Genomic DNA, 27,787 nt, shown 5'->3' on the forward strand with positions numbered 1-27,787 from the left:
TTTTCGGTTTATGTGTGAATTATAGAAACTGTACGATTCCATTCTTGTGACTCTATTATAAATGAATTGAATCGTTAATGAATCACATTAAAGCACATTCAAGCCTGAACGCGTATGTCCGCTAGCTCTTTGCTTAAAATCAACTCGACATATCTGTAGTCACTGCTGAGCGATTGCGATTTCAATAATCATAAAATCACATCCGATTGCTGAAATATTCTACAAATAACAAATGCTGGCCAGCCCCCATAACACGCATGGCCCTCAGAGTGGACAGAACTCTGTTAACTGAGTTGTTCTAATTCTGTCCTGACTACTTACTTGGACGGGCGTAATCTCACACACTGCCACTTAAAATCATTAACAAAGCAAATCAAAAGCTTAGAATTGAGAACAGTTCAAATGTAATCGCTGTGACACACTAATGCTGCAAAACCGTCATTTTGATATATTTATTTATTTCCTTCAAAGCTTAACAAAGCTTTAAATGAGCCAATTTGTTCCAATTTATGCTAGGCTGTTGGCATGTTGTTGGGCTGTGAGTCTCTGTGGTCAATGAAATATTTAAGCCTGCATTTGCAAGATAAACTGTTGTTGTCCTATTTTATGGGCTAACATCACCAGCAGTCAATTCTCAGCGCTTATGAATAATATAAGAGGAGTGAGAAGGCGTACATACGAGTTAGCAGGGGATAACTAAGAATCAGCATAAACTACTCACTCTACCTTGCACGATTTGTACAAAGCAAGAGCATTTTGGCCGGCATGTGGCTCAGGAGGTAGAGTGGGTTGACTTGTAACCAGAAGGTTGCTAGTTTGATCCCCGGACTAGCCGAGTGTCGAGGTGTCCCTGAGCGAGACGCCTCACCCTAACTGCACCTGACGAGCTGGCTGGAGCCCTGCGTGGCTGAATCCGCCGTCGGTGTATGAATGGGTGAATGTGCGACAGTATCGTAAAGCTTTGAGTGGACGAAAAGCACTGTATAAATGTCACTGTCTGTTTACCATTTACCATTTTACATCCCTAGTACTGGTATTTGTCTGGTTTAGTTTGAAGAAATTCATTCCCTTTTTCTTCTGTGATTAATTCGCCTGCAGCTGAAACTCTCTGTATCTGTATTTTTATGCAGAGATCTAATGGGATTGTGAGACTCCAGGCTCTTCTGTTACAGCTGTCCTCTTCAATGAAATTCCAAACACACATCTGGCTGATGAATAGCTGTTACCGAAAGAAAGCCAAGCGATCGAACGAACAATGGAAATACAAACAGTTGTGATGCATAAAGCGAATACGTCAAGGAGTATAGTTCAATCAATTACACAGACAAACAAACAAACAAAAGCATAATTTTTACATGTGTTTATCTTGTTGGTGAAGAACTTTGATTCCTATTCTTGTTGACTGATGGTAGTCAAAGTGATGAAACAATTCTTCAAATGTAGTTAGAAGCAGTATGTATGCACTACCCAATTCAAATAAAGGACCATGCAGACCAATATGGATCTCCCATTACAACCCATAAGGAAGAAGATCTAAGAAATAGAAGTCTAATTATTTTTCCCCGCTCAGTGGAATAATCCAGTTTCTCACAAACTAGATTCTTGCATTTGTTCACTAAGTGAACAACTTGAATACTTCAGTCTAATATACGTCAGTCCCTCTCAGCACAAGAGCGTTACAGTGCGGATCATGGGCGGACTGCAACGACTCAACGAACGATGAGATGATGAAATAACAAACGCAGCCTCACATGAATACAAGCTGAGAGCTCTGATGGGCACTTCTTAACTTTAATGGTTAATTACCAGTACTAGATCAATCCTCTCGGCTCACTGGCTGCTCCCCATTTGTCCACTGCAGCGAGACAGAGTGTCACTGTGTGTGTGTGTGTGTGTGTGTGTGTGTGTGTGTGTGTGTGTGTGGTCTAGGGGACAACTGGGGCTGCACGACTGGACCTCTCTGGGATTTCAGACACATCATTGAGAATCGAAGACCAATTAAGGATTTCCTTAAATTCTTAATTTCTAACCCAACTACTTCTACTACACATTCAGGGTTTACAGAGGGCTCATCTCCTCGCCTCTCCACGACGTCACTCTTATCATTAAAAACACGCAAACACGATGAGAAAGCATCCATTCTGAAGACTTCCACTCAGACTGACAGTAGCCCAACAAGAGACTAATTAACGATCCTAAACTTGTTAGTGCTGATGGGATGTAATTGTTGTCAGGTGTGTTCACAGAATGAAACACGATAACGGCCTTAGTGAGATGTTGTGGAGATTAAAACTGACTTTCAAAATTACTTTCTATGGACTTTATTGTTTCTAACATCATTGTTGTCTGAATACACAAATCAGATTACAGAATACATTTTAAGGGCACCACAACTTGAGAAGGAAATTCAACAATGATGCTTTGTGAGATGAATGTTATTCACAGAATGGGGACAATGCTGTATAAATCAACTGTTATGTGCTTTATATCAACATCCGCTCAACATCCACTCAATTCTTATAGGATAGGGGGAGGAAAAGTAACCGATTCCAGTTGGATCGCTGCAGTACTGTGACCACCGCCCAGCAGAACAGAACTACAGGGTGAGGGACACTTCACAGACAGACGCAGACACACGGGTCATGATGCAGCACGCCTGACGGACTGAAGCTGGGATGACTTATGGTGTTTGATGATGTACCATGTGGACACAGACATGCACCACAAACCCGTTCCTCATGACGGGACTCTAACGATGAGGGGACGTTTGGAGAGAACAGAGAGCATCAAGTGGTGAATGGACTGCATTTATACAGTGCTTTTCTCACCAGTGGCCACTCAAAGCGCTTTACAGTACTGCCTCACATTCACCCATTCATGCACACATTCACACACCGACGCCGGTGTCAACCCTGCAAGGTGACAGCCAGCTGGTCAGGAGCAGTCAGGGTGAGGCCTCTCGCTCAGGGACACCTCGACACTCGGCTAGGAGGAGCCAGGGATCGAACCAGCAACCTTCTGGTTACCAGTCAACCCGCTCTACCTCCTGAGCCACGTGCCGCCCACTGCATCAACACAGTAAGGCGATGGTGTGGTGATGACAGTCATCCAATCAGAAGCCTTCCATGCCGGGGGGGGCGGCGGCCTGCCTGGTGCAGCCCAGCTTAGTTACGACCTGACATTTAGTCCCGGGCTGTGGGGTCGGCTGCTCTGAGCTACGGCAGACGACTAACGAAGGAGAGAGGATGGAAAGGGCTGAGGAAGGGAGGGAGGGTGAGAGGCGTTGGGGGAGGCGGGGGGTGGGAGGCGTTGGGGGAGGCCGGGGGGGAGAGCGATGGAAAACATGCGTAGATCCACTCACAGACTTCCTCAACCCTCTTCCTGAGCTCAGCCTGGCATATCCCCGCTTCCTCCTGAAACAAGGCCTCGTAATCAGAGCTCTGCCTCAGCGTCCGACAGCTGGTGGCTCACACTGCTGGCCAATTAGAGGAGAGGGGGAGAGAGAGAGAGAGAGAGAGAGAGAGAGAGAGAGAGAGAGAGAGAGAGAGAGAGAGAGAGAGAGAGAGAGACAGAGAGAGGAGACAGTGAGACAGCCTTGTATCTCTCACTGGCAGAGTGGAGGAGAGTATTATAGTCCAAAGCCCAAAGCTAGAGTGATATTTCCTGTTGTCATGCATTAGGCATTCTAAACAGCCAAGGAGCCGTCATCCAGATCAATAGTCCTGGAGATACAGAATGATCTATTTCACACGAGTAGAGTTGAATCAGGGCGTCAACATGACTGTACAGGCTCAATTGTTCTCAGTTTATACATGTATTTCATTTTAGTTTGCTACTTAAACTAACTAGATTAAATGATACAATACACAAATAAAGGAATGCACACAATGTGTGTGTGTGTGTGTGTGTGTGTATGTGCATGTGGAGGATTTAGGGATTTACATTTACATTAACAAGCAAAATAATTCAGGTCACTTCCCAAGGTTGTGCACACAAACACACACGCACACACACACAGACACACACACGTACACAGCGACCAATGGTACAGAAACAGTTCAATATGGAAACGTGAATATGAAGATAATGTTGATTCCTAAAGGCAATAAAGATAAACGATCTAGAGAGACAAGATGTAAGACAGAACAGCCAGAAAACAACATTGTTGTTTTAGAATCAGCATTGTGTTCAGTGTTCCAGTATAGATTTCAACTAAACACTGTATATACAACACAATATATGATATAATATATACAAACACGAGATGCTAAGTCACTCATCTAGTCGGGGTCGGGAGGTCACAATGCTAAACGGCATTTCTCTAACGTGTTTCAACAGATGTTAGACGTATGGAAGGCTCGCTCTGCTTGACACAAACTACTAACAGGTCTGATGTTGATGAGCAGAGGAATCCTGAACATCCACCTGAGGCCTACAAGCCGTCACATGCTGCTGGCCTCATGTCTTCATGAAGCAGCATTGGCATTCTGACAGACACTGAGACTGCACTAGTGTCACTGCTAATGCTGCTGCAGTCTGAGCTTTCGTAGAGGAATTATACCCCGCTCATAACGCTAAAAGGTTGGTAACTGTACATTTACCGTCAGTATAATAACCCCCATTGTACTGGAAGCGCAATAAGAGCGTCTAATCCTGACCCAGAGAAGTAACCGATTCATAAAGAGCCCCGATGCCACCGACAAACAGGTCCAGACCAGTCTGGGTCGGTTTGGATTTGGAGGGGATATGAGCTGAGCTCTGGGCGTTGAGAGACAGTGGTAACCTGGCTCTGGTGTTTGTGTGACTCTGGGACGAGATGCAATGGGACAAGTCAAATGAAACTACACAACACGTAAACAAGAGGCTTACACACACTTGCTGCTTGCACGCACACACCCACACGTACACACACACACACACACACACATGCACACACACACATGCACACACACACACACACACACACACATACACATACACACACGCATGCACATACACATGCATACACACAGACACATCCACACACCCACATGCACACACACACACACACACACACACACACACACACACGCACACGTATAGGCCAAAAATTGAAAAAATACTGCGGAAAAGGCTTATGGGATAATCCAGAGTGCAGTGTACAACAGCGTCACAGGAATTAAAGTCTTCTAGTTCAGTCTTTTTTGTAGCAGTCGGAGAGCTGGCGCACACACAGATACACACACACACACACACAGTATACACACACACAGATCCACACACAGATCCACACAGTATACACACACACAGATCAACACACACAGATACACTCACACACACACATACACAGTATACACACACATCCACACACACAGATTACACACACACACACACACACAACCACACACACAGATCCACACACACAGAATACACACAGCTGCATCACTGCTCTTCCTTAACTCCAGTGTACCGTCTCTGATGGTTCCTTAATGGCCGTCCGGTGGGACTTTAAAGTGGAAATCAGCAAACTGTGAGCTAAAGAAAACTGGCGAAGATTTATCATTTAGAAAATTAAAAAGCTTGATTAACAGTCCTGTCACTCAAAAGTTAAACTGAAAATAACAATAAGCCAAATTTATGTTCTTAGATATCAGACCAGGATTTAAATACCTACAGCTCTAACACAGCTCTAAAGACCTATCACAGCTCTATAGCCCTAACACGGCTCTATAGAGCCTAACACGGCTCTATAGAGCCGTGTTAGGGCTATATCCCTGTCTCAGGGATATAGACCTAACTCTAGACCTTACAGAGCTCTAAAGACCTTTCACATGTCTATACGGCATTTCAGAATGTTAGTAAACAATAGCCGTAACGACACTTCCGGGTGGCAGAACGAGCGGCTACCACTGACCAGAAGCCATCCAGCCGGCTGTAAACACAAATAATAATAATAAATAATAAATAAATAAATAACAATAAAGACTATGTCACACAGTCAACAAAACATTGTTGTTGATCTGAAGTTGAAACGATGACGAAAACTATATTAATATAATATAATATATTATATATATATATATATTAATGAGACGTCCCGTAGCACCCCGCAAGAAGAAAATCATTAATTCAAGCCATTTACTCTTTAGGGTTTGTTTACTAGTGGTGCCAACGGAGAACGCATCGGCTTTTGCCACCCGGAAGAACATAGTGTGACGTCATGGTGAATTGCCGTATAGCCCTAGCACGGCTCTATAGCGCTGAACCTGTAGGTCCTATATAGACCTAACACAGGTCTATAGTGTTGTGTTAGCTCTATAGAGCTGTGTTAGGTCTTTAGTGTTGTGTTAGCTCTATAGAGTTGTGTTAGGTCTATAGTGTTGTGTTAGCGCTATAGAGCTGTGTTAGGTCTCTATAGTGTTGTGTTGTTGGGACAGTCATCACCGGTGTCCTTGGGGGGGTCAGCTGAAGGCCGCCCTCGCAGCCGTGTGGGCGTGGCCTGACACTCCATGCAGACATGATGGATGGCTGCTCTAACAGACGGCTAGCCCACAGACTCACCGATTTTTGTATCACAAAGCCGAAGCTCCGACTCTTCCTGGCCTCTGTTGAAAACACCGCCAAACGAGACCTCACGGAAAGGCGCTTTATGGGTCTGGGTAGTGAGCAGTGTGTGTTTCAGCGAGCTGACGGATGTGATGCTGCTCTAGGCGCTCCGCTAGAGCCGCGCTCCGCTGAGTGTTCCAGAGCTCTTACATTCTCCAATTAAGGATCTGCGAGGCATTAAGGCGACACGGGCCTCAGAGAGCAGTCGCTCCCGTCCGTCACTCAGTCAGTCTGCTCAGAGATCAGAGAGAGAAAGGACCCTATGGTTAGGATCTTACTTCTGCTCTGTGGAGGTCTGTGCTAATCTCTTAAGTGTTTAAGCGCCGGCCGTGTGTGTTTACTATAAGATAGATGATTCATCTGTGTGGGCAAAACCTTGTTCGTAGTATTTCTAATTGGTTTCATTGTCACGCGACAGCGAATCATCAACGAAACAATGTCTGATCATTTTGGATTCTCTGGCATCTCATCGTCTGGTCAATATCCTCTGAACTGTGATTGCTGTGAAGCTTAATTGGAAAACCTAAATTATTATATCATGCATCGCCCAGTCAGCATGCAAACACACGTAAACATGTCACATAAACAGCGCGCATATGGAATGTACCCCGCCCACCTCCGGCTCTCTGACTGGCCGGAAGTCCTGATTGTCACAGCTTTACGGACTGAGCTGTGACTCAGCAAAAACAACATTCAAAGTAGTTAACAGCTCATTATTGCTTCTAGGTGCATTACTACTATCAACCTATCCGTCTGTCTGCCTGCTGTGTTGGGGGTGAGGGCCTCCCGTCCTCTGTGAATTGTTTGTCTTCCTGTTGCGCTGTCAGCCTGATCTTCCACCTTGAGGGAACACGTCCTCTCCCTTCAGCCAGGCCTGCGTCCATTCAGCACTTTTTCTGAGCTCCAGGATCATTACTGTGCTCTGTTGGGTGCTCTGACAGCGGCCACTCCCTGCTCTGATCTCCTCCCTCCTCCTCCTCCTCCACCCTCCAACGCCGGCTTTATGGCCGCCGTAAAAGCCGCCAGAGCAGACCTCCTCTCAGCTGTTAGTTTTGTGGACCACCATTATGAGAGATGTTGTCTATAAAGAAGGAGGGTTAGTTTCTCCCTTTAGGCGATTGATTGTGTGTGTGTGTGTGTGTGTGTGTGTGTGTGTGTGTGTGTGTGTGTGTGTGTGTGTGTGTGTGTGTAGGGCTATAGTCCACAGTGTCTTAGCATTGTGTGTGTGTGTGTGTGTGTGTGTGTGTGTGTAGGGCTATAGTCCACAGTGTCTTAGCATTGTGTGTGTGTGTGTGTGTGTGTGTGTGTGTGTGTGTGTGTGTGTGTGTGTGTGTGTGTGTGTGTGTGTGTGTGTGTGTGTGTGTGTAGGGCTATAGTCCACAGTGTCTTAGCATTGTGTGTGTGTGTGTGTGTGTGTGTGTGTGTGTGTGTGTGTGTGTGTGTGTGTGTGTGTGTGAGTGTGTGTCCTGTTGCTTTGACACTCTGCTGCTAGCAGCGTTAGCTAAGCTGCTCCCGTCCAGATGATGGATGAGGAGGTGGCCACGGAGGTCAGAGCAGTCACACACACACACACATGCACAAACACACACATGTCCAAACACACATGCACACATGCATACACACACACACACACACGCACAAACACACACATGTCCAAACACATGCATACACTCACACACACACACGCTGACAGGCGTGCACACACGCGTACATGCACACTTCCACACACACACACACACACACACACACACACACACACACACACGTACATACACACACACACACACACACACACACATACACACGCACATACACACACACACACACACACACTCCCAATTTAAAGGCAAACAACAGAACTCGTCACATGATGAAATGGACCAAGAGACCCTTTTACAGTACAGTCATCAATTAAAAACAGTAGCACATTGTTTCAAAGTATTGTTTCAATGTTCTTAAATTCAATGTTCCTTGCTTCCAAATCAGTCAGCTGCACTCCAAAGTGACGTATCATCAGGTTCCCAATCTGGTTTACATTTTAAAACGGAAGAAGTAGCCCTTAAGTAGAACCATAAAGTGGATTTAGTGGCTTACGCTTACGTACGCTTGTGATTCAGCATTAATATTTCAAGACAACATAAACCGTACATGCCAAAGTATTGATTTAACATCCTTATCCCTTCACAGAACCTCTCAAGCACTAGAGTGGCACGCCTTTAGCTTGATGGCCGGGCACGAGAAGCAGGAGTCTATCTCCATGTATACTGTACACACGCAGTAATAATGCCAGAACTGATAAACCTCAGCAGTATCAATCTGATTCGACTGATACGACTTCCTGGAGGGCAATAGTAGTTGGAATTTCAATCTGGATGGATTCCAAGAAATCGCCTCAGAAAACTCACACACACACACACATTTCCTATTTGAAAGGACACTTCCTTTGTGTTAATCCACAACTTCAAAAGGTTGGGTGGAGGGGGAAAAGATAAACAATAACCGCCGTGTGCGCACACACACACACACACACACACACACACACACACAAACACTAACAACCACACCTAAACCCACCCACACCTACACCTACACCCACACCTACACTAAGACCTAAACCCACACAAACACTAACACCCACATCTACACCAACACACACACACCTACACCTACACCAACACCTAAACCCACACAAACACACAATCCTACACCCACACTTAAACCCACTCACACAAACACACACACACCCTCCATGCGAGGACCTCCCCCCCCCCCCCCCCAGCCTCCTCACCGTTCATCCCGTTGTAAACGCCCCTGTGGTGGTGCGGCGACAGCTCCTCGCCGGCGGCCTGCCTCCGCTGGGCCTCCCTGGCGGGGCTGCCGTACTTCCCGTGGTGGTCCGGGCTCAGGGCGTACTGGTGGCGGTGGGTCTCGGGGCTGCCCCCCCCCTCCAGGTGGCGGGGCTCCGTGAGGCTGCTGATGCTGCTGCGCTGGTGCCGGGGGTACAGCTCGCCGCTGCCCCCGCCCGGCCCCCCCAGGAAGTGCTGCTTCTGGCCCAGCAGCAGGTCGGAGCCGTAGTGCTTGGGGTGCTGCTCGGGGCTGCGGCGGCCCACGGTGCGGCCGTACTTCTCCGGGCTCAGGCCCCGCATCACGCGGTGGTCGGGCACGGAGACGGAGCCGCAGCGGGGCCGGGGGGGCGGCAGGACGTAGGGGTACTCCAGGCTGGTGCTGCGGTGGCGTCCGGCCGGGTGGTCCGGGCTGCCCAGGTCCCCCCCGCCCGCCATCCCGCTGATGCTGCTGCAGCGGGGCTTGCGGGGGGGCTCGGGGCTGCCTTTATCCCCGGCGGCGCCCAGACCCCCCCCTCCCCCTACCATCCCCAGGCCGGCGGCGGCGTGGTGGGGGGGCGGTCTCTGGTGGGCGTGGTCGGAGCTGTCGGCGGACCCGGCGCTGGAGGTGCTGCTGCCGTCGCCCACGTCCCTCAGGAGCAGCCCGGCGCCGGGCACCGTGAGCAGGCTGCTCTGGCTGTCCATGGAGCCGCGGCAGCCCGGCCCCGCCCCCGGGCCCCCCGGGCCCCCCGCGGCCCCCGGCCCGGGGCCCTTCTCCTCGTCCAGCAGCAGGCAGAGCTCCTTGAGCTCCAGGTTCTCGCGCACCACCTCATCCTGCCTCTGCTCCAGCTCCTGCAGCTTGCCCAGGTACAGGCTCACCTCCTTGCGCATGATGCTGGCGCTGTAGCGGCCCAGGCGCTGCCACTCCCGGGACACGCGCTTCCCCTTCTGACGGTCGTCGTCCAGGAAGCAGCACAGGTCACGCAGCTCGCGGTTATCCTCCTGCAGCTTCTGGTTGATGTCCTGGGAGGAGGGGAGGAAGGGGGGAGAGAGGGGGGAGAGAGGGAGGGGGGAGAGAGGGGGGAGGGGGAGGGGGAGAGGGAGGGGGGAGAGAGGGGGAAAGAGAGAGGGGGGAGAGAGAGGGGGGAGAGGGAGAGAGAGAGGGGGGATGGGGAGAGAGGGAGAGGGTAAGAAGAGGATACAAGGGCACTGAGATGCACATTCAACATTATAGCAAAATACATTTAATGGTGAGAAACGACTGACAAGTGTATGAACACTCTCTCTCTCTCCCCCCTACCTCTCTCTACATCTCTCTTTCTCCCCCTGCTCTCTCTCTTTCTCTCTCCCCCCTCGCTCTATCTCTCTCTCTCTCACTCTCTTATATTCCAACAGCACTTTGGTTCCACTGTGAAACTCTCCCTACATACAGACATGCATTGCACTTGGAGACACCATGGTGTCATGTGCATCCCGTCCAACCTGTCCTTAGGATGTCAGAATGACCTTGTCTTAGGGTGTAAGGTGCAGGTCTGACTCTCAGACTGAGTTATTAAAGGTCAACATCACAGGACCAGACACACAGACACACACGAGTAGACAGTAAAACGGGACGCAGCCAATCACATGGCCAGAAGGAAAAGGCTGTTATTAACTCAGGAGACAGACTCTGTGTGTCCCCTCCTGTCCCGCCTCCAGCATGCCTCCTTCATCACCCTGTCCTTATTTAACCACTCTTCCCCTCTCCTCTCCTCTCCTCCTCTCCACCCTCTTTCCAACTCCCTCTCTCACCTGCTGGCACGCTTCTGTCTAATTACTGATATGGATGAGCAGAGAGCCAAATGATACAAGAGTACTCTGGGAGGGAGAGCTGGTTCAAGGTGCCTGCTTAGAATATAGAGATATATTCTGGGCATCACCATCGCATGACACACTGCTTTACAGTGAGAGCTGTGTGTGTGTGTGTGTGTGTGTGTGTGTGTGTGTGTGTGTGTGTGTGTGTGTGTGTGTGTGTGTGTGTGTGCGTGCGTGCGTGCATGCGTGTGTGTGCGTGTGCGTGCGCGTGCGTGTGCGTGCGTGCGTGTCTGTGAGAGAGAGAGAGAGAGAGAGAGAGAGAGAGAGAGAGAAAAAAAAAAGCGAACGAGTGACTAACAGCGTATGCATCACTCAGTAGCCCCACTACAAACTTCCGCCGTGAAAATCTCCCCTCCGGCGTGATGACGGGGGACACGCCCTTTGGAGAGAGAAGACAGAGGCGATCCTCCGTCCGTGCTCGTGCTCAGGTGTGAGCTAAAACATCTATGATCTCATCCCCCGGCCAGTGCGCGCGCCGCCCTCACCTTCAGCCCGCGGATCTCGTTGAGGTGCAGCTGCAGGCTGCGATTGACCTCCCGGATGAGGTTCCCGTGATCCAGGATGACGCTCATCTTGTCCGCCTCGGAGCGTCTCAGTCGCCGCGCCAGCTCCTCCTTGGTCCACCGCGTCAGCTCCTCCTCGCTCACGTTGGAGATGTCCTCCGCCGGACTGTCGGTCTTGGTGATGGACAGCTGGAGCGGGAGCTGGGGCTGGGGCGGGACTAGGACCTGAGGCAGGACCTGGACGCCGGGCTGGGGGGTCTGGGGTGTCTGGGGCTGGGCTGGCGGTGTAGATTTCTCCATCATGTACGCTTACTCCAACACCGATGATAAACACGCAATAAAACACGCAAAGCCTCGATGCAACCCGTCCGCTCGCATTCGTCCCCCGGCTCCGGTGCGTCGGGTGGTGGTCTGATCTATAACGTCACCGCATCCTCCTGCCGTTTCCTCCCGCTGTTGGCGCCACTTCTCTCCATGCAAGCAACAGCTGGCGACGCCGGCGCGCTGTGGTCAATCCCGGACTGCAGCGTCCTCCACATACATCCGGTGTGGCCGCAGAGAGCCGGGTCCCGGTCCCGGTCGGGTCTCTGGTTCAGCCGGAGTGAGGCAGCATCCTGGGCGGAGGGGACGCTCGCCTCCGTCCCGCCGGTAACCGTGCGGTGGATTAACGTGAGCGCTGCATGGCGAGGCGGGAAGACGAGAGGAGGAGACAGCCTGGCGGGACGACTGCTGCTGCTGCTGCTACTGTACTAGTGCTCTCTGCCTCTCTCCCTCCCGACCCCTCCCGACCCCTCCTCCTCTCTCTCTCTCTCTCTCTCTCTCTCTCTCTCTCTCATCTCTCTCTCTCTCTCTCTCTCTCTCTCTCTCTCTCTCTCTCTCCCTCTCTCTCTCTCTCTCTCGCTCCCTTCTCTCCCTCCCTCTCCCCCCCTCCCTCTCTCCCTCCCCTCTCTCCCTCCCTCTCCCCTCCCTCCTCCTCCTCTCTCTCTCTCTCTCTCTCTCTCTCTCTCTCTCTCTCTCTCTCTCTCTCCCTCTCTCTCTCTCTCTCTCGCTCCCTTCTCTCCCTCCCTCTCCCTCTCTCCCTCCCCTCTCTCCCTCCCTCTCCCCCCTCCCTCCTCCTCCTCTCTCTCTCTCTCTCTCTCTCTCTCTCTCTCTCTCTCTCTCTCTCTCTCTCTCCCTCTCCCTCTCTTCCTCCCTCCCTCCCTCTCTTCCTCCCGCTCCCCCACCCTTTCTCTCTCCCTCGCTGCGTCTCAGTTTCTCTCATCTCTCCCCTCATCATGTGGGTGTGCACTGCACCCTGCTGGTGAAAGAATCCGCGCATGCTCAGTCCAGAGGTTCATACATTAGGTCTAGCACCGCGGACAGTTCCGGCGAAGTACGCTTTTATTGGCTGCACTATTTTATTTGATATTAATAATAATAAATATTATGATTAATTATATAATTATTATCGATCTATCTAAACTATGACAGGCCTATATAAACCACTTCACATTCATAATAATTAATAACATGTTAATTTAGTGAGCCGTTTGTAACAAATTCACTTCTGAGACAACAAGTCAAGTCTTCTCTGGCTGGTGAAGGATGAACTTCAAGTCAAAAGCGTGAAATATATGAGTTATAGCCGTGTAACGTGAACGGTGACGGAAAGAAACTCAATTTCCCATGAGCCCATGCGGCGCCTTGCGTCAGAATGACGCGAGGCGCCGCATTTGCTGACGGGAATTTGAGTCGTTTTTTCGAGCGTCGAGCCGCCGGAAGTGGGCGCAGTAACACGTCATCCTGTAGCGGACCTAGAGGAGGACCGACGGAGCACCACCCACCGGCTGCTGTTCGTCGACCTTATCCCCGTTTCTACCTCTTAATGTGGCACAGTGCGCTGCGGTAGTACCCGGACTAACACGGATCGGACTAAAGGTAAGATTCGGAGTCCTATCTGGTTAATATAAGGTTGATATAAGGTTAATATAAGGTTGATATAAGGTTTAAATCGAGCGGAATCGGTCCTGCTTCCGCTGATGGTCTCTCAGTGGTGGGGCGGATTAAGACGACCTGCGGACGGGAGGCAAGATATAAACCCTGATTAAATCCAGTTTTTATTGTGTATTTATCCATCAAACTCATACTCAAATCATATTCTGGGGTTTGATGGGCCATCTTTCGATACGCCGACGCAGAAACTACGGCGACTCACAAGAGAAAAGCAGAACGAGTTGCGATTGCTCATATGTGTGATCCATTGATATTTTAATTTCTGATTTAATTCGTTTAGGCCCAGTACTGTACTCAATGTTAGTAACTGAAATTTATCCGGTGTTTGATGTTAACATTACACCTTTCTAACGTTGCACTAATATTTGTGTTTGTAATGTAATGCAGTGATCAAACATGAAGAAAATTACCTAGATCCCATTTAACTTGTGTGTGAGCTGTTGAACTTGTTATCAAACTACCTAATTCTAGAGACTCAAACGTGTAAAAGGGAAAAGTAAACAAATTAAGACGGTGTTATTATGCAGGGGTGATGGTAGCACAGCACACAGATGCAAATCAGGTCGTTTAACAAACCTAGTATGCTTTTGAGCTCATGTTTATTCATGAAATGTGTTTCTCTGCTCACTTTTCCAGTAGAGGTGATTGTGAATAAATGAGTGAATATTCAACGTGCACAGTGAATACATATAGGCCAGCCTTATTCCCTAATGAGTGTTCTTCACACACAACACGTTCATCAGGTTCTCTCTTATTACGCACACACACCTGTGTCATCCATTCTTTACTGTACGTCAGCTAGTTTCAGTCCGGAGGGGCGTGTTATCAGAGATATGGAGTGTCATGCAACATATTATCAACCAACACACAGAGAGCAGAGAGAGAGCAGGGTTGACACTCTGAACCCAGACCACTAAATCCATACCTTATCACCGTCTGCAGCTCAGGGATGACGACCTACCAGGAGTTCATCCAGCAGAATGAGGACCGGGACGGCGTGCGCTTCAGCTGGAACCTGTGGCCGTCCAGCCGCCTGGAGGCCACCCGGCTGGTGGTCCCGGTGTCCTGCCTCTTCACGCCCCTCAAGGAGCGGCCCGACCTGCCCCCCGTCCAGTACGAACCGGTCATGTGCGGCCGGGCCAACTGCAAGGCCGTGCTGAACCCGCTGTGGTGAGTCGAGAGCCGGACCTGCTGCTTGTTTGTGGTTCTTCTTCTGTGTGTCGTTTGTGTTGTAGTTGTTCATCTGTCGTCTTTCAAGACTCACTTGTTCAGAGTTCACCTAGACTCTGCATAGCCACCCCCTCCCACTACTTATTAGTATGTTGTACATCCTGGCACTTAATGTACGCACTTATTGAATGTCGTACTTAGTTGTGTAGCATCTTACCCTAGCTATCTGTGTTGTATACGGGGAATGGGTTAACCTAGTGATGGTTATTGCTTGGAACTTGGTTTTATGAACATCCTTATTGTACCGACAGCGATGTATTGTTTCACCTTCTTCGGACAAATGTACTTATTGTAAGTCGCTTTGGATAAAAGCGTCTGCTAAATGTAAATGTCTTTACTTCGGCCGTCGTTAAAGGCTGCTCTGTGGTGACTCGAAGACAGGAGTTGATAGGATATCTCTTCATGATCACGGTGACAGTCTGACGTGCCTCAGCCTCATGGGTCGAGGGGGAATTGACCGCGTCCCGGTTTGGGCAAACAGCTTCTGGGAGGCAGGGCTGCTGTGTTTGTGTTGCTGCTGCTGTCCTTCTTTTTAAATATTGAACAACTCGAGGTGTGGTGGAATTAGCACCACACGATGAATGTGACTCTCCTACTCTTTAAATGCCAACACATCAAGTTTGCTACACCTGCTGTCAAACTGCAATCACTGAATTGCAGTTTGTGTGCTGTGTGCTGCTTTCAACGTGGGGAAAGAAGATGGTTCATATTTAATTGTTTCACACAATGTTTTGTGGTTTGTTGTGTTTTACAGTCAAGTTGACTTCAGAGCTAAAATATGGGCGTGCAACTTCTGCTTCCAAAGAAACCCAGTGAGTATTCATAACAACACAGTTATAAACGTTTTGTTCCAAAGTGTCGATGTGTGTATGTGCTGTCTCCCGCGATGCGATTGGACCAACACTCTGGATCTAATCTCCGCAGTTCCCGCCCTCTTACGCCGGGATCTCTGACGTCAACCAGCCAGCCGAACTCATGCCCCAGTTCTCCACCATCGAGTACATCGTACAGGTAGGAACAGCCTCTGAGCTCTGCTGCCATGGAAACACACACACAGAACTCGTACAGAATCGTGTTTAAATGGTATCTAAGGATTAGAGATGAGACCATGAGACCATTTTTTTCCTTCCCGATTCCGATTCCTGAACTTGAGTATCGGCCGATACGAGTATAAACCAATACAGCATCTAGCATTGTAACTAATAATAGCACTTCTTCTTATTGAAGGGTTCTCTTTCGATGAGAGCAATGTAAAGTCGGTTCACTTACTGTCAACAAAAGTGTATTCTTGTAGTTAAGCGTGAGCATACATTATTTTCCGACTTGGTATCGGAAAAACTCTACCAAAGATTGGACTGGTTGCTCCTAGATTGTTCTATACAGAAGCAACTGGCGGCTGAGAAGCCTAACCCAGAGAAGGATGAGGCCTGGCCTAAAACATTCCTACACATATGGCCTGACAAGGTGGCCTGATTTCACCGTCGGACAGCCCGCCGTCGCCAGGCTCCGTTTATCTGCTCTTTAACAATGGCTCCACACACTCCCATCACCGCCGCAGACGGAGATAAAGGCGTCTCTTCATGGCCTCTGTCCTCCCTCTCCCTCTGTCCCCAGCGCGGGCCGGTGTCCCCGCTGATCTTCCTGTACGTGGTGGACACCTGCCTGGAGGAGGAGGACCTCCAGGCGCTGCGGGAGTCGCTGCAGATGTCCCTCTCCCTGCTGCCGCCCAACGCCCTGGTGGGGCTCATCACCTTCGGCCGCATGGTGCAGGTCCACGAGCTCAGCTGCGAGGGCATCGCCAAGAGCTACGTGTTCCGCGGCACCAAGGAGCTGTCCTCCAAGCAGATCCAGGTAGGGACCACACACCTGAACGCACGCACACGCACACTCACACGGTACTGGCGTCTCGAAGTCAAATGCTCCCCATTCTGACCTGTAGGCATCCTGGAGCAAGACGCCAACAGCAGTAACGGCTGAATTCTGAGTCTGCTTAATGACTGAATTCTGAGTCTGCTTAATGACTGAATTCTGAGTCTGCTGAATGACGGAATTCTGAGTCTGCTTAATGACTGAATTCTGAATCTGCTCAATGACTGAATTCTGAATCTGCTCAATGACTGAATTCTGAGTCTGCTGAATGACTGAATTCTGAGTCTGCTAAATGACTGAAGTAAATCCCATAACCGTCATTAGTAAGTAGTGATCTTGTATGATTGAACATGCTCCCCCTGCTGACCCCTCCATGCCCTACACTACTCGGTAAGGTGTGTGTATGAGAGCCTCAGTGGAATTCCCATGTCACCAGGGTCAGGTTTCAGCCTATCAAGGGTCATGCATAGAACATGAGTCTGAGGTCAGCTTTGGAAAACAATGTTATGAATAATACAGTATTCCAGGTCGGCCATTACAATGAGAGGAGAGACACCACTCTGTTGGGGCTTAAGTGGTTCAGTGAGGTTCTATTATAGCCGGAACCCGTTGTCTATACCTGGGATTACCCCAGTTATGCTTCCATCAGGACGTGAAACACAGTTTAAAAAATGTCCTGAGCGCAATCGCCATCTAGTGACATTTTGTAATATCTAGTGTGAATGTTTGTTTGTGTCTTACGCTCGTATTGTGTGTTGTACATCCTGGCACTTAAAAATAGTACTTAGCATTGTGTAGCATCTTATCCTAGCTATCTTTGTTGTCTACAAGAATGGGTTAACCTAGTGATTAATAGTGCTTGGCACTTGGTTCTATGAACATCCTTACTGTACTGACATTGACATATTGTTCTTTTTCTTTCTTCTGACCAATATACTTACTGTAAGTCACTTTGGATAAACGCTTCTGCTAAATGCCCTGAATGTAAATGTAACGTGTCTGTGTCTGTGTGTTGTAGGAGATGTTGGGTCTGATGAAGCCGGCCGTCTCAGGCCAGCAGGGCCGGCCAGCTGCTCCCCAAGACCCCTCAGCCACCTGCAGGTAAGACCAGAAGAACCGTATCACCTGTAGTATTCTATACACTGACCCAATGTTGGGACACTGGTGGCGAGTCGTGTGGAGCTCCGTCTGGGCGAAGGCTGATCTGATGACCGCTTAAGAGAGAGGGTTAGCGGGCAGTAGCTCAGGAGGGAGAGCGGGTTGGCTGGTTACCGGAAGGTTGCTAGTTTGATCCCCGGCTCCTCCTAGCTGAGTGTCGAGGTGTCCCTGAGCGAGACGCCCTCACCCTGACTGCTCCTGACGAGCTGGCTGTCGCCCTGCGTCGGTCGACTCCGCCGTCGGTGTGTGAATGTGTGAATGAATGGGTGAAAGTCGCTTTGGTTAATGGCGTCTGCACTATCCCCTAAATGTTCTTCTATGGTCCTAGGTTCCTCCAGCCGGTGCACCGCGTGGATATGAACCTGACCGACCTGCTCGGGGAGCTGCAGAGAGACCCCTGGCCCGTCCCCCAGGGGAAACGCCCCCTCCGGTCCACGGGCGTGGCACTGTCCGTGGCCGTCGGCCTGCTTGAGGTGAGCACCCTGACTTCCTGCTCACACAGGACACCAACAATTCTCTGGTTACCTGCGATGCTTTTGTTAGTCAGTGTGTAGCATTCGCCCCATTGAACACGCTTTGCACTCTACGTTTCTAGAGCATGAGAAACCAAACTCTTGAGTCTTGAGTGTTAAATACTCAAGAGTTCACCTCAACTCAGCTGCATAGCCCCCCCCCCCCCCTTACCTCCCCACACCCCTCTTAAGCACTTATGGTATGTTGTATGTCCTGGCACTTAAAAATAGTACTTAGCATTGTGTAGCTTCTTATCCAAGCTATCTTTGTTGTATACGGGGAATGGGTTAACCTAGTGATGGTTAGTGCTTGGCACTTGGTTCTATGAGATGGTTCAGAGATATATTGTTGTTTCTCTTTTTTTGTTGTTTCTCTCTTCTGACAAATATAAGTATACAAATATAAGTAAGTAAGTCGCTTTGGCTAAAAGCGTCTGCTAAACGCCCTAAATGTAAATGTAAATGTAAATCTAAGCTGTAGTACATGTGATGTGTTCTATTACTACTAGAAAGGTTTTTGTTTGTTTTTTTTGCCAAAAAATTATGCAAGCGTTATGAGTGCATTCTGTTCTGAACTTTGACCTACTCCAGAGGATCGTGCCACATGTCGCTTCCAACAATCACAACTCCCCTAAACAAGCGCACACCCACGTACGCACACTCACACACACTTGATATCTTAAGCTGTTTATCTGTACAGTACAGTACTTGGCCGGTTCAAAGATCAGTTTGTTTTCAGTCCTCCCTCGTGTCTCCCTGTTCCCTCACCCCTCTGTTCCCTCACCCCCTGTTCCCTCACTCCCTCACTCCCTGTTGCCTCACCCCCTGTTGCCTCACCCCTCTGCTCCCTCACCCCTGCCTCCCACTCCCGCCCCTAGAGACCAGCGTTGGCTTTGTGATGGTAATCAGGAAGACTTTGAAAGTAGTAAAACCCGTAACACCACTCCATTAATATTTGTGGACTTAAAAAGAGAGAACCGTGTAGTTAGAAATTCTGCCCCCCCCCCCCTCGTTGAATCAACAGCAGAATGTACACATTCAGATCCACGGTGGAGCTTAGACCCGGTTCGAGAGAGACAATGTTCTTACTGCACATACGCACATACGTTCATACTGCCTATGAACACGTGGGCTGATTCTAGGGTTGGACTAGGGTTGGAAACCACAGGGTACCTCACGATACAATACGCGATACATGGCCTGAGATACCGATAATATCGTCATACAGCGGTTCTGCGATAATAAATATATTGATAGACAATCCTATAACGATACATTACGATATACAGTATGTCTAACTATGAATACAAAATGACTGTTAAAAGTTTAAGTGCTGGACTTCGGTCCAAACTGAGTTTTTCAGTTAGTCGTCTTTGGTTCGCTAACGTCCCTTCAAGTTTCCCTCGTTGGTGTGTTGAGCGCCACCTGGAGGAGCAGGGAAATCTGTTTAGGACGCCTTATTTTATTAATTAAACCATCAATATTTGGGGCCATATTTCCTGACTAACTCTTCATGAATAAAGCATAACAATGCGAAAATAAATCTTAAAAATAAATGAATCGATTCTCGTATCGCACGAAGATCGACGTATCGACATTTTGTCCCCCACCCTGGTTCTGACGCCTCCTCTCTGTGTCTGCAGGGTGCGTTCCCCAACACGGGGGCCCGCGTGATGCTGTTCACGGGGGGCCCGCCCACCCAGGGCCCCGGGATGGTGGTGGGGGACGAGCTGAAGACCCCCATCCGCTCCTGGCACGACATCCAGAAGGACAACGCGCGCCACCTCAAGAAGAGCTCCAAGGTGACCGTCACAGATGTTCCCAGACCATGTTCTCCTTCCCCATTCTGATTCCTGAGCTTGAGTATCGTCCGATACCGAGTATAGACCGATACAGCGTCTAGCATCGTAATTACTAATAGCACTGGTTCTTATTGAAGGGTTCTCCTACGATGACAGCAATGTATAGTCGCTTCACTTACTGTCTGCCATTTTCTATTTCAGAACTAGATTATTTACATTTAGAATCTATAATTGTAATAATGCATTTGTATTCTTGTAGTTAAGCGTGAGTATCCATGTTTTTCCGACTTGGTTGCTCAAACGCACGTTGGTCGGGATGACGCGTTTCCCGTTCCGACTTTCCAAGTCCGAGACCGTTAACAAACGCAGCATAACACCGCACTGTTTGATGTTCTCTGCCTGGGTAGTAAATGAGTCATGTGACGGTATCAGCTCGGTGCATCGGGATTTGTACTCGCCGATACCCGATGCTACATTTTAGGCAGTATCGGAGGAATTTACGATACTGATAACGGTATCGATACATCTCTAGTGATGAGGCCGACGCATCAGCCCCTGGACCTTCATCTGGATCCTAATTAATATTACTTCTAAAGAGCTGGGCGTATTTTCTAATGATTTGTATTGTGTTGTGTCTGTTTAGTATTACGACACCCTGGCGAACCGCACGGCCGTCAACGGCCACAGCATTGACATCTACGCCTGCGCCCTGGACCAGACCGGCCTGCTGGAGATGAAGTGTTTATCCAACCTGACCGGGTCAGTGGGACGTCTGGACCCCCGCAGGGCTCCAGTCTCTGGGTCACAACCATGTTTTTCAGGCCATTCAATTCAATTATATTGTGTTTGTATAGCCCTTAAAAACCGGTACAGTCTCAAAGGGTTTAACAGGCCGTTTCTTGTGTACATACATTCATGCATACGTACATACATACATGCAAAAAAGAGTCCAGGCATCCAGTTGTAGTCACCGCAACGCTCTAGAACAGACATAATGATGAATTAGAAGGGAGAAGTGCGTACAATACAATCAGAAACAGAAACATTCACATCATCAGGCAGACACTGACACACATCATCCACGCATTCAGCGTCAGTCCCGACAGCAGAACGCTTTGAGGTTCTGCTGTTCAAGAGAGAACGGATGGCGATGGATACGAGGTGACCTAACCCCCGGTGTGTGTGCTGTCGTCCTCAGGGGTCACATCGTGATGGGGGACTCCTTCAACACCTCCCTCTTCAAGCAGACCTTCCAGAGGGTCTTCAGCAAGGACTACAACGGGGAGTTCCGCATGGCCTTCGGGGGAACACTGGAGGTCAAGGTGAGCGGGGGGGGATCAGTTCAACCACAGAGAAACGACTGGAACCTGTGATGGTAGACAGGGTGTATCTGTAGACCGTGTCCGTTGTATACGGGGAATGGGTTAAGCTAGTGATTGTTAGTGCTTGGCTCTTGGTTCTATGTACATCCTTACTGTACCCACAGAGATATATTGTTGTTTCTCCTTCTTCTGACTAATGGACTTATTGTAAGCCGCTCTGGATAAAAGCGTCTGCTTTTTTTTTTATTTTTCTGGATTTGATGATTTATCGATTCATCGAAAGTATTGTCGTTAAATCAATCGATCGTGAGGATCATGGTCTTGCTGCAGCCCTACAATATGATTTACTAATGAATGTGTTGGACATTCCACTGCAGCATTCCTCAGTTCATTGAGGATTGTACCACGTGTGTATTTAAGTGTGTATCTCCGTGTGTGTTTGCCCGCAGACGTCACGGGAGCTGAAGGTGTCCGGGGCCATCGGGCCGTGCGTCTCCCTCAGCGCTAAGGGACCATGCGTCTCGGAGAACGTGAGTCACCGGCCGCCACTCACCCGTAGAGTAATGAGGAGGAGCGAGATTCCTGTGTGTGTGTGTGTGTTGTGTGTTGTGTTGTGTTTTGACTTGTGTGTGGGTGCATTCTGATGTATGTGTTCTGACGTGTGCGTTCAGGAGATGGGGTTGGGCGGGACGAGCCAGTGGAAGGTGTGCAGCCTCAACCCCTCCACCACGCTGGCCATGTTCTTTGAGGTGGTGAATCAGGTAAACCTTCGACACAGACACACGAACGCACAACCACGCACAAACGCATCCTCTTCCACACGGGGATTTAATGAAATACACACCTCGGCTGTCGTTCTTAAAGATTCCACTGTGAGGGAGCCATTGTGCGACGGAGAGTCCTTTGTGTTCGTTAAACAAGTGTCCTCTGAAACATGAGTTTGGCTTTCCTCTGAATCCTTTCAGGGATGTTTAACTTAATCACACCACATTGTTCACCAGATCTGCCTCCACCTTCTGCTAGACTGATCGGTATTGTGTGTGTCTGTGTGTGTGTGTGTGTGTGTGTCTGTGTATGTGTGTGTGTGTGTGTGCAGCACAACGCCCCTATCCCCCAGGGCGGCCGTGGGGCGATCCAGTTCGTCACCCAGTACCAACATTCCAGCACCCAGCGGAGGATCCGCGTGACAACCGTCGCTAGGAAGTAAGAACAACAAACTACACCTGAACGTTCTCCGAATGAACGGCACCGTACACACATGTGGCTCAGGGGGTAGAGCGGGTCGGCTGGTAACCTGAAGGTTGCTAGTTAGAGGTGTCCCTGAGCGAGACGCCCTCACCCTGACTGCTCCTGACGAGCTGGCTGTCGCCCTGCGTGGTTGACTCCGCCGTCGGTGTGTGAATGTGTGTGTAAAGCGCTTTTACTGGCCACTGGTGAGAAAAGCGCGGTATAAATGCATTCCAGTTACGATTCATCATTCACCTTATCCATGAGGACTACCTTATACACGCGTGTTGACCCTACAATCTAGTCGTCATCCAGTGGTGGTTAGCGTTGCTAAACTGCTCTTCACACTGCGGCCAGTCTGAGCAGAGTCAACACCAGCCCAGCCGCCAACAGGATGTTTGAACTGCAGCCAGCCAGAAATACACTCTGCCTCGTTGTGTCCGTGCGCTCACATTTGCATAATTCCTCCCCCTCCTCCTCCCCCCCCCCCCAGCTGGGCCGACGCCCAGTCGCAGATCCAGCACATTGAGTCGTCCTTCGACCAGGAGGCGTCGGCCGTGCTCATGGCCCGTCTGGGCGTGTTCCGGGCGGAGTCGGAGGAGGGCCCAGACGTCCTCCGCTGGCTGGACAGGCAGCTTATCCGCCTGGTGAGACACGCCCCTCAGACACATCCATTTACATTCAGGGCGTTTAGCAGACGCTTTTAACCCAAGCCACTCACAATAAGTACATTTGTCGGAAGAAAGAGAAACGACAATATAAGGATGTAAGGAATGTAAGGAATGGGTACAGTAAGGATGTAAGGAATGCCGGCGTTCCCAGTGGGGCGTGTCGCAGTAGCTCCCGCCATTTGTTGCACTAAAGTATGACGGGAATGTGCAGCAGTGTGTGTGTGGCCGCTGAAGCGTGTGTGCGGTGATGCGTCGACGCGTTCTCTAAAGGTTTCCGTCTCCATTCCAGTGTCAGAAGTTCGGCCAGTTCAACAAAGACGATCCCACCTCCTTCAAGCTGTCGGAGTCCCTGTCTCTGTACCCGCAGGTGAGACAGCGCACCACCCCCGCCTGGTGGGCGTCTTTAGAACTGCACCCTGAAACGTTCATGGTTAATAGATCAGCCATTCAGCATAACGATCTACATTTACATTAAGGTCATTTAGCAGATGCTTTTATCTAAAGCGTCTGCTAAAAGCGAATAAGTACAATTTGTACAGAAAAAAAAAAGTGAATAAGTACATTAATTTTGTACAGTAAGGATGTGTGCCAAGCACTAACAATCGCTAGGTTAACCCATTCCCTGTATACAACAAAGATAGCTAGGATAAGACGCTACACAATGCTAAGTACTATTTTTAAGTGCCAGGACGTACAACATACAATAAGTGCGTGTGTGTGTGTGTGTGTGGGGGGGGGGGGGGGGTGAAGGGGGGATGCTATGCAGAGTCGAGGTGAACTCTGAACAAGTGAGTCTTCAGTCTCCAGCAGTCACCAGCTAGTGGAAGCTGGTGAGCGACTCTGTGGTCCTGATGTCGGCAGGGAGCTCGTTCCACTGCGGTGTAAAGACAGAGAAGTGTTGTAACTTTGATGATCTAATCTCCTGCTCTCCCCCCCCCCCCCCCCCCCACAGTTCATGTTCCACCTGCGGCGGTCTCCGTTCCTCCAGGTGTTCAACAACAGCCCTGACGAGTCGTCGTACTACCGGCACCACTTTGTGCGCCAGGACCTGACCCAGTCCCTCATCATGGTGCAGCCCATGCTGTACTCGTACTCCTTCCACGGCCCACCAGAGGTCAGCATCGCACCACACACGGGTCACAGCCCACATTACACCGTGACACTGCGCTGGGGATGGGCTAAAACAGTGGTTCTCAAATGGTGGTTTGCGTACCCCTAGGGGTACAGCAGTACTGCAGGGGGCACTCAGAAAATTAAAAAAAAATTAAAAAGCTTACTTTTTAAGTTTAGATTCTGAAAGGAGAATCCGTGAAAACAAGAGCGCATCCAGAAACACCAAAATGTCGTCAGTTTCATCAAGAATATATTTGAATGGAATTTATTTTCAAAAAAGATTTGTGCCAGCTGAAAAGATTACTTAGAGGGGGTACACTAGTAGGAAACGTTTGAGAACCACTGCGCTAAAACATATAGTTTTATTAAGGTTTTTGTTTTGTGCGTTTTTTGAAGGACCATCGCAGTAACATGATGCCCTGATGCCGGCCAGGCATTTGTAGTGCGGTATAATTATCTTTCTGGTGGCTGTCGTTGTGATATTGAGCGTCATTCACAGGCGTATTGTTGTTCGATCTCTTAATTACACGGGCGGGTGTGATTAGAGTTCCTCTGTACACTGCAGAGAAACGCATAAGGGCCAGAACACTTTGTAGTGGTCAGGGTGTCTTTAACTGTAATTAAGTGCTAGAACATAGAACAGCCCAAAATAGAACATTTTAGTCTTTTCAGCATAATGTATTCTCTACTCCAGCAGCTTTTGTTGTTAAAGTGGACTCAAACGTTATAATTTTACTGATTTTTAACATGGTAATATGTCTTATATGTTCTCCAACATGGTGATCTGGTCACTGTGACTAAAATAAGAATGTAGTTTAGAGAGAGCAGTTATGATCTGATGTTCGCACCAATCACCACAGACCACTTTGTAAAACGCTCTAATATTTACCCTAACCCTACCTCTGTTCCCCCACAGCCGGTGCTCCTGGACAGCAGCAGCATCCTGCCGGACCGAATCCTCCTCATGGACACCTTCTTCCAGCTGGTCATCTACCACGGAGAGGTAAGATGATCCCCTGACCCTCGCAGGGAACGACAGAGAATAAATGTTCCGAGGTTCAGATGGAGCCGTCCCTCAGAGTAAACAAAACCACAAACGGTTTGAAAGGCTTTCATGAATGAGTTTATGATGCTGGTCATGTTGTGGTTGGATGGAGAGGTAACGCATGTCTGTCTCTCCCGACCCCCAAGACCATAACGCAGGGGTTTGATGACTGATGACCTGTCATGTGGTGGTTGGATAACAGAATGTCTCTCTCTCTCTCTCGCTCTCTCCAGACCATCGCCCAGTGGCGTAAGGCGGGCTACCAGGAGATGGCGGAGTACGAGAACTTCAAACAGCTGCTCCAGGCGCCTCTGGACGACGCCCAGGAGATCCTGCAGACACGCTTCCCCATGCCGCGCTACGTGGACACGGAGCACGGCGGCTCCCAGGCGCGCTTCCTGCTGTCAAAGGTCAACCCCTCGCAGACGCACAACAACAGCAACGGCTGGACGCAGGTACGGGGCCGGGAGGTGGGGGGGGTGACTGTGTGTGTGTGTGTGTGTGACTTTGTTTCCGTTTGTGTGTGTGTGTGTGTGTGTGTGTGTGTGTGTGTGTGTGTGTGTGTGTGTGTGTGTGTGTGTGTGTGTGTGTGTGTGTGTGTGTGTGTGTGTGTGTGTGTGTAAAACTCCTGATTGATCCATATTTAATAGGATCATATTTAATAAGGTCATATTTAAGCGGCCGTGCTGAACTCACTAAGTGCTTCTCCCAACAGCCCTGACATAATGCAGAGTTATCGTGCTTTTACTTGTCATTGATTGGAGGAGATTTCCAACAGTCTGACTCACTGCCGCCTCCATTTGGGTGAACGTCGTTTTAAAGGTTTTAAATCAGCGTTGTCTCCTCCTCCCTGTCTGTAGGAGCCGGGGGCGCCCATCCTGACCGACGACGTCAGCCTCCAGGTCTTCATGGACCACCTCAAGAAGCTGGCCGTCTCCAGCTCCGCCTAGACCTGCCTAGACCAAGCCCCGCTTAGACCTGGACACAGCTCAGCCTAGACCCAGCTCAGCCTAGACCCAGACCAACCTAGACCCAGACCAGCTTAGACCTAGACCAGCTTAGACCTAGACCCAGCTCAGCATAGACCTAGACCCAGCTCAGCATAGACCCAGCTCAGTCTAGACCCAGCTCAGTCTAGACCCAGCTCAGTCTAGACCCAGGCCCATCGGGGGTTGATCCACGACGCATGCACCAACGATTGAGTGATGGAGAGATCCGTAACTAGATGCCCGCTAACATTTCCCTTCTCTGAAGCTGAAGGACTCCGACCACAGTGAGAGTTAACGTTAACATGTCGACCGTTCTATAGGTGTTCCTCACGTTGGTCCTCTGTCCGATGAAGAAGTCTGTCCATGTTTGTTTTTTTTCCTTTCTCATGAATGAATGGTCGATTAACTGAGCCATATTTCCTGTGTGGCGTCTCTGGTAAAACAGTTAATTTGACAGATCTGTATTTAAGTAATTTTACAAATACATAATAAATGTTTTCTGAGAAAATTCCCTTTCTGAATGATCAAGAATACGGTTGTGACAAAGTCTATTCTGGTGCTGAATACTGTTGAAGTAGGCGGGGTTTTGATGAAGAGTGATCATTGTTTGTGTATTCTGTGTTTTCTAACCCTTATCTCGTGGGTTACTGCTGGTCTCGCCCGGTGTTTTGAACCCACTGACTGCCCCATGTCGCACTGTCTCCTGTGATTGTAATTAAACATTTTAATATACTGTATAAGTGGGACTTTTAACCAATGTTCAATGGTGACTCCGTACACAGAGTCTCTGTCAGTGGAAACAAAGTCAAGTTTCATCTCTAATCATCGGAACCACGGTCGTAGAACCAAACTCCATCAGGGTTCCACCTAGAACCGTCTCTTTGTTAAGGTCAGGCAGGGAACAGAATGATGATAATGTGTCAGAATGTGTGCAATATATAAATATAAATTATTAACCAATATCTCTATGTATAAACAAGTATTGCTTTTTTTGTCTCAAATTGAATAAATGAGAAGGGTGATAATTTTGTATTGTTAAACGAAGTTGACAATAATCGTCATGGCGACCACAGTGGCGGGTTGGGGGGGGGGG

General features: G+C 49.2%; 2 protein-coding genes across 3 annotated transcripts in view; one reads left to right on the forward strand and one right to left on the reverse strand.

The window, feature by feature from the left end:
* The window catches only part of ccdc85al (coiled-coil domain containing 85A, like), a 20,456-nt gene extending 7,980 nt beyond the window's left edge, over nucleotides 1-12,476 (reverse strand). The window contains exons 1-3 of one of the 2 annotated variants that reach the window (XM_084465493.1): nucleotides 11,747-12,476; nucleotides 9,374-10,430; nucleotides 3,375-3,475 (exon numbers count right to left, since the gene is read on the reverse strand). In XM_084465493.1, the coding sequence (XP_084321619.1) occupies nucleotides 3,468-3,475; nucleotides 9,374-10,430; nucleotides 11,747-12,067 (1,386 nt within the window). In that variant the 5' untranslated portion in view covers nucleotides 12,068-12,476 and the 3' untranslated portion in view covers nucleotides 3,375-3,467. Of the gene's footprint in view, nucleotides 1-3,374; nucleotides 3,476-9,373; nucleotides 10,431-11,746 lie in introns of those variants that run through there. The other variant, XM_084465492.1, reaches the window with a different exon arrangement.
* Nucleotides 12,477-13,552: 1,076 nt separating this feature from the next.
* Nucleotides 13,553-27,646, forward strand: sec23b (SEC23 homolog B, coat complex II component). Its single transcript, XM_084465895.1, has 19 exons — nucleotides 13,553-13,681; nucleotides 14,699-14,926; nucleotides 15,741-15,798; nucleotides 15,911-15,997; nucleotides 16,601-16,837; nucleotides 17,874-17,956; nucleotides 18,342-18,486; nucleotides 20,169-20,327; nucleotides 20,971-21,086; nucleotides 21,526-21,649; nucleotides 22,099-22,179; nucleotides 22,321-22,410; nucleotides 22,746-22,852; nucleotides 23,370-23,523; nucleotides 23,837-23,914; nucleotides 24,500-24,661; nucleotides 25,577-25,663; nucleotides 25,939-26,160; nucleotides 26,566-27,646. Exons 2-19 carry the CDS (start codon nucleotides 14,706-14,708, stop codon nucleotides 26,653-26,655), a joined length of 2,301 nt encoding a protein of 766 aa, XP_084322021.1. The 5' UTR covers nucleotides 13,553-13,681; nucleotides 14,699-14,705; the 3' UTR covers nucleotides 26,656-27,646.
* The last annotated feature ends 141 nt before the right edge of the window (nucleotides 27,647-27,787 follow it).

The sequence above is a fragment of the Micromesistius poutassou genome, assembly GCF_964030765.1.
Source record: "Micromesistius poutassou genome assembly, chromosome: 3".
NCBI lineage: Eukaryota > Metazoa > Chordata > Actinopteri > Gadiformes > Gadidae > Micromesistius > Micromesistius poutassou.

What these genes read in the sequence shown, in the direction of transcription:
- sec23b (XM_084465895.1), top strand. Translation starts at nt 14,706, where the DNA reads ATGACGACCTACCAGGAGTTCATCCAGCAGAATGAGGACCGGGACGGC. An exon ending in GACCCCTCAGCCACCTGCAG is followed by an intron (nt 17,957 to 18,341) that starts GTAAGACCAGAA and finishes CTATGGTCCTAG; the next exon opens with GTTCCTCCAGCCGGTGCACC. An exon ending in TGTTTATCCAACCTGACCGG is followed by an intron (nt 21,087 to 21,525) that starts GTCAGTGGGACG and finishes TGTCGTCCTCAG; the next exon opens with GGGTCACATCGTGATGGGGG.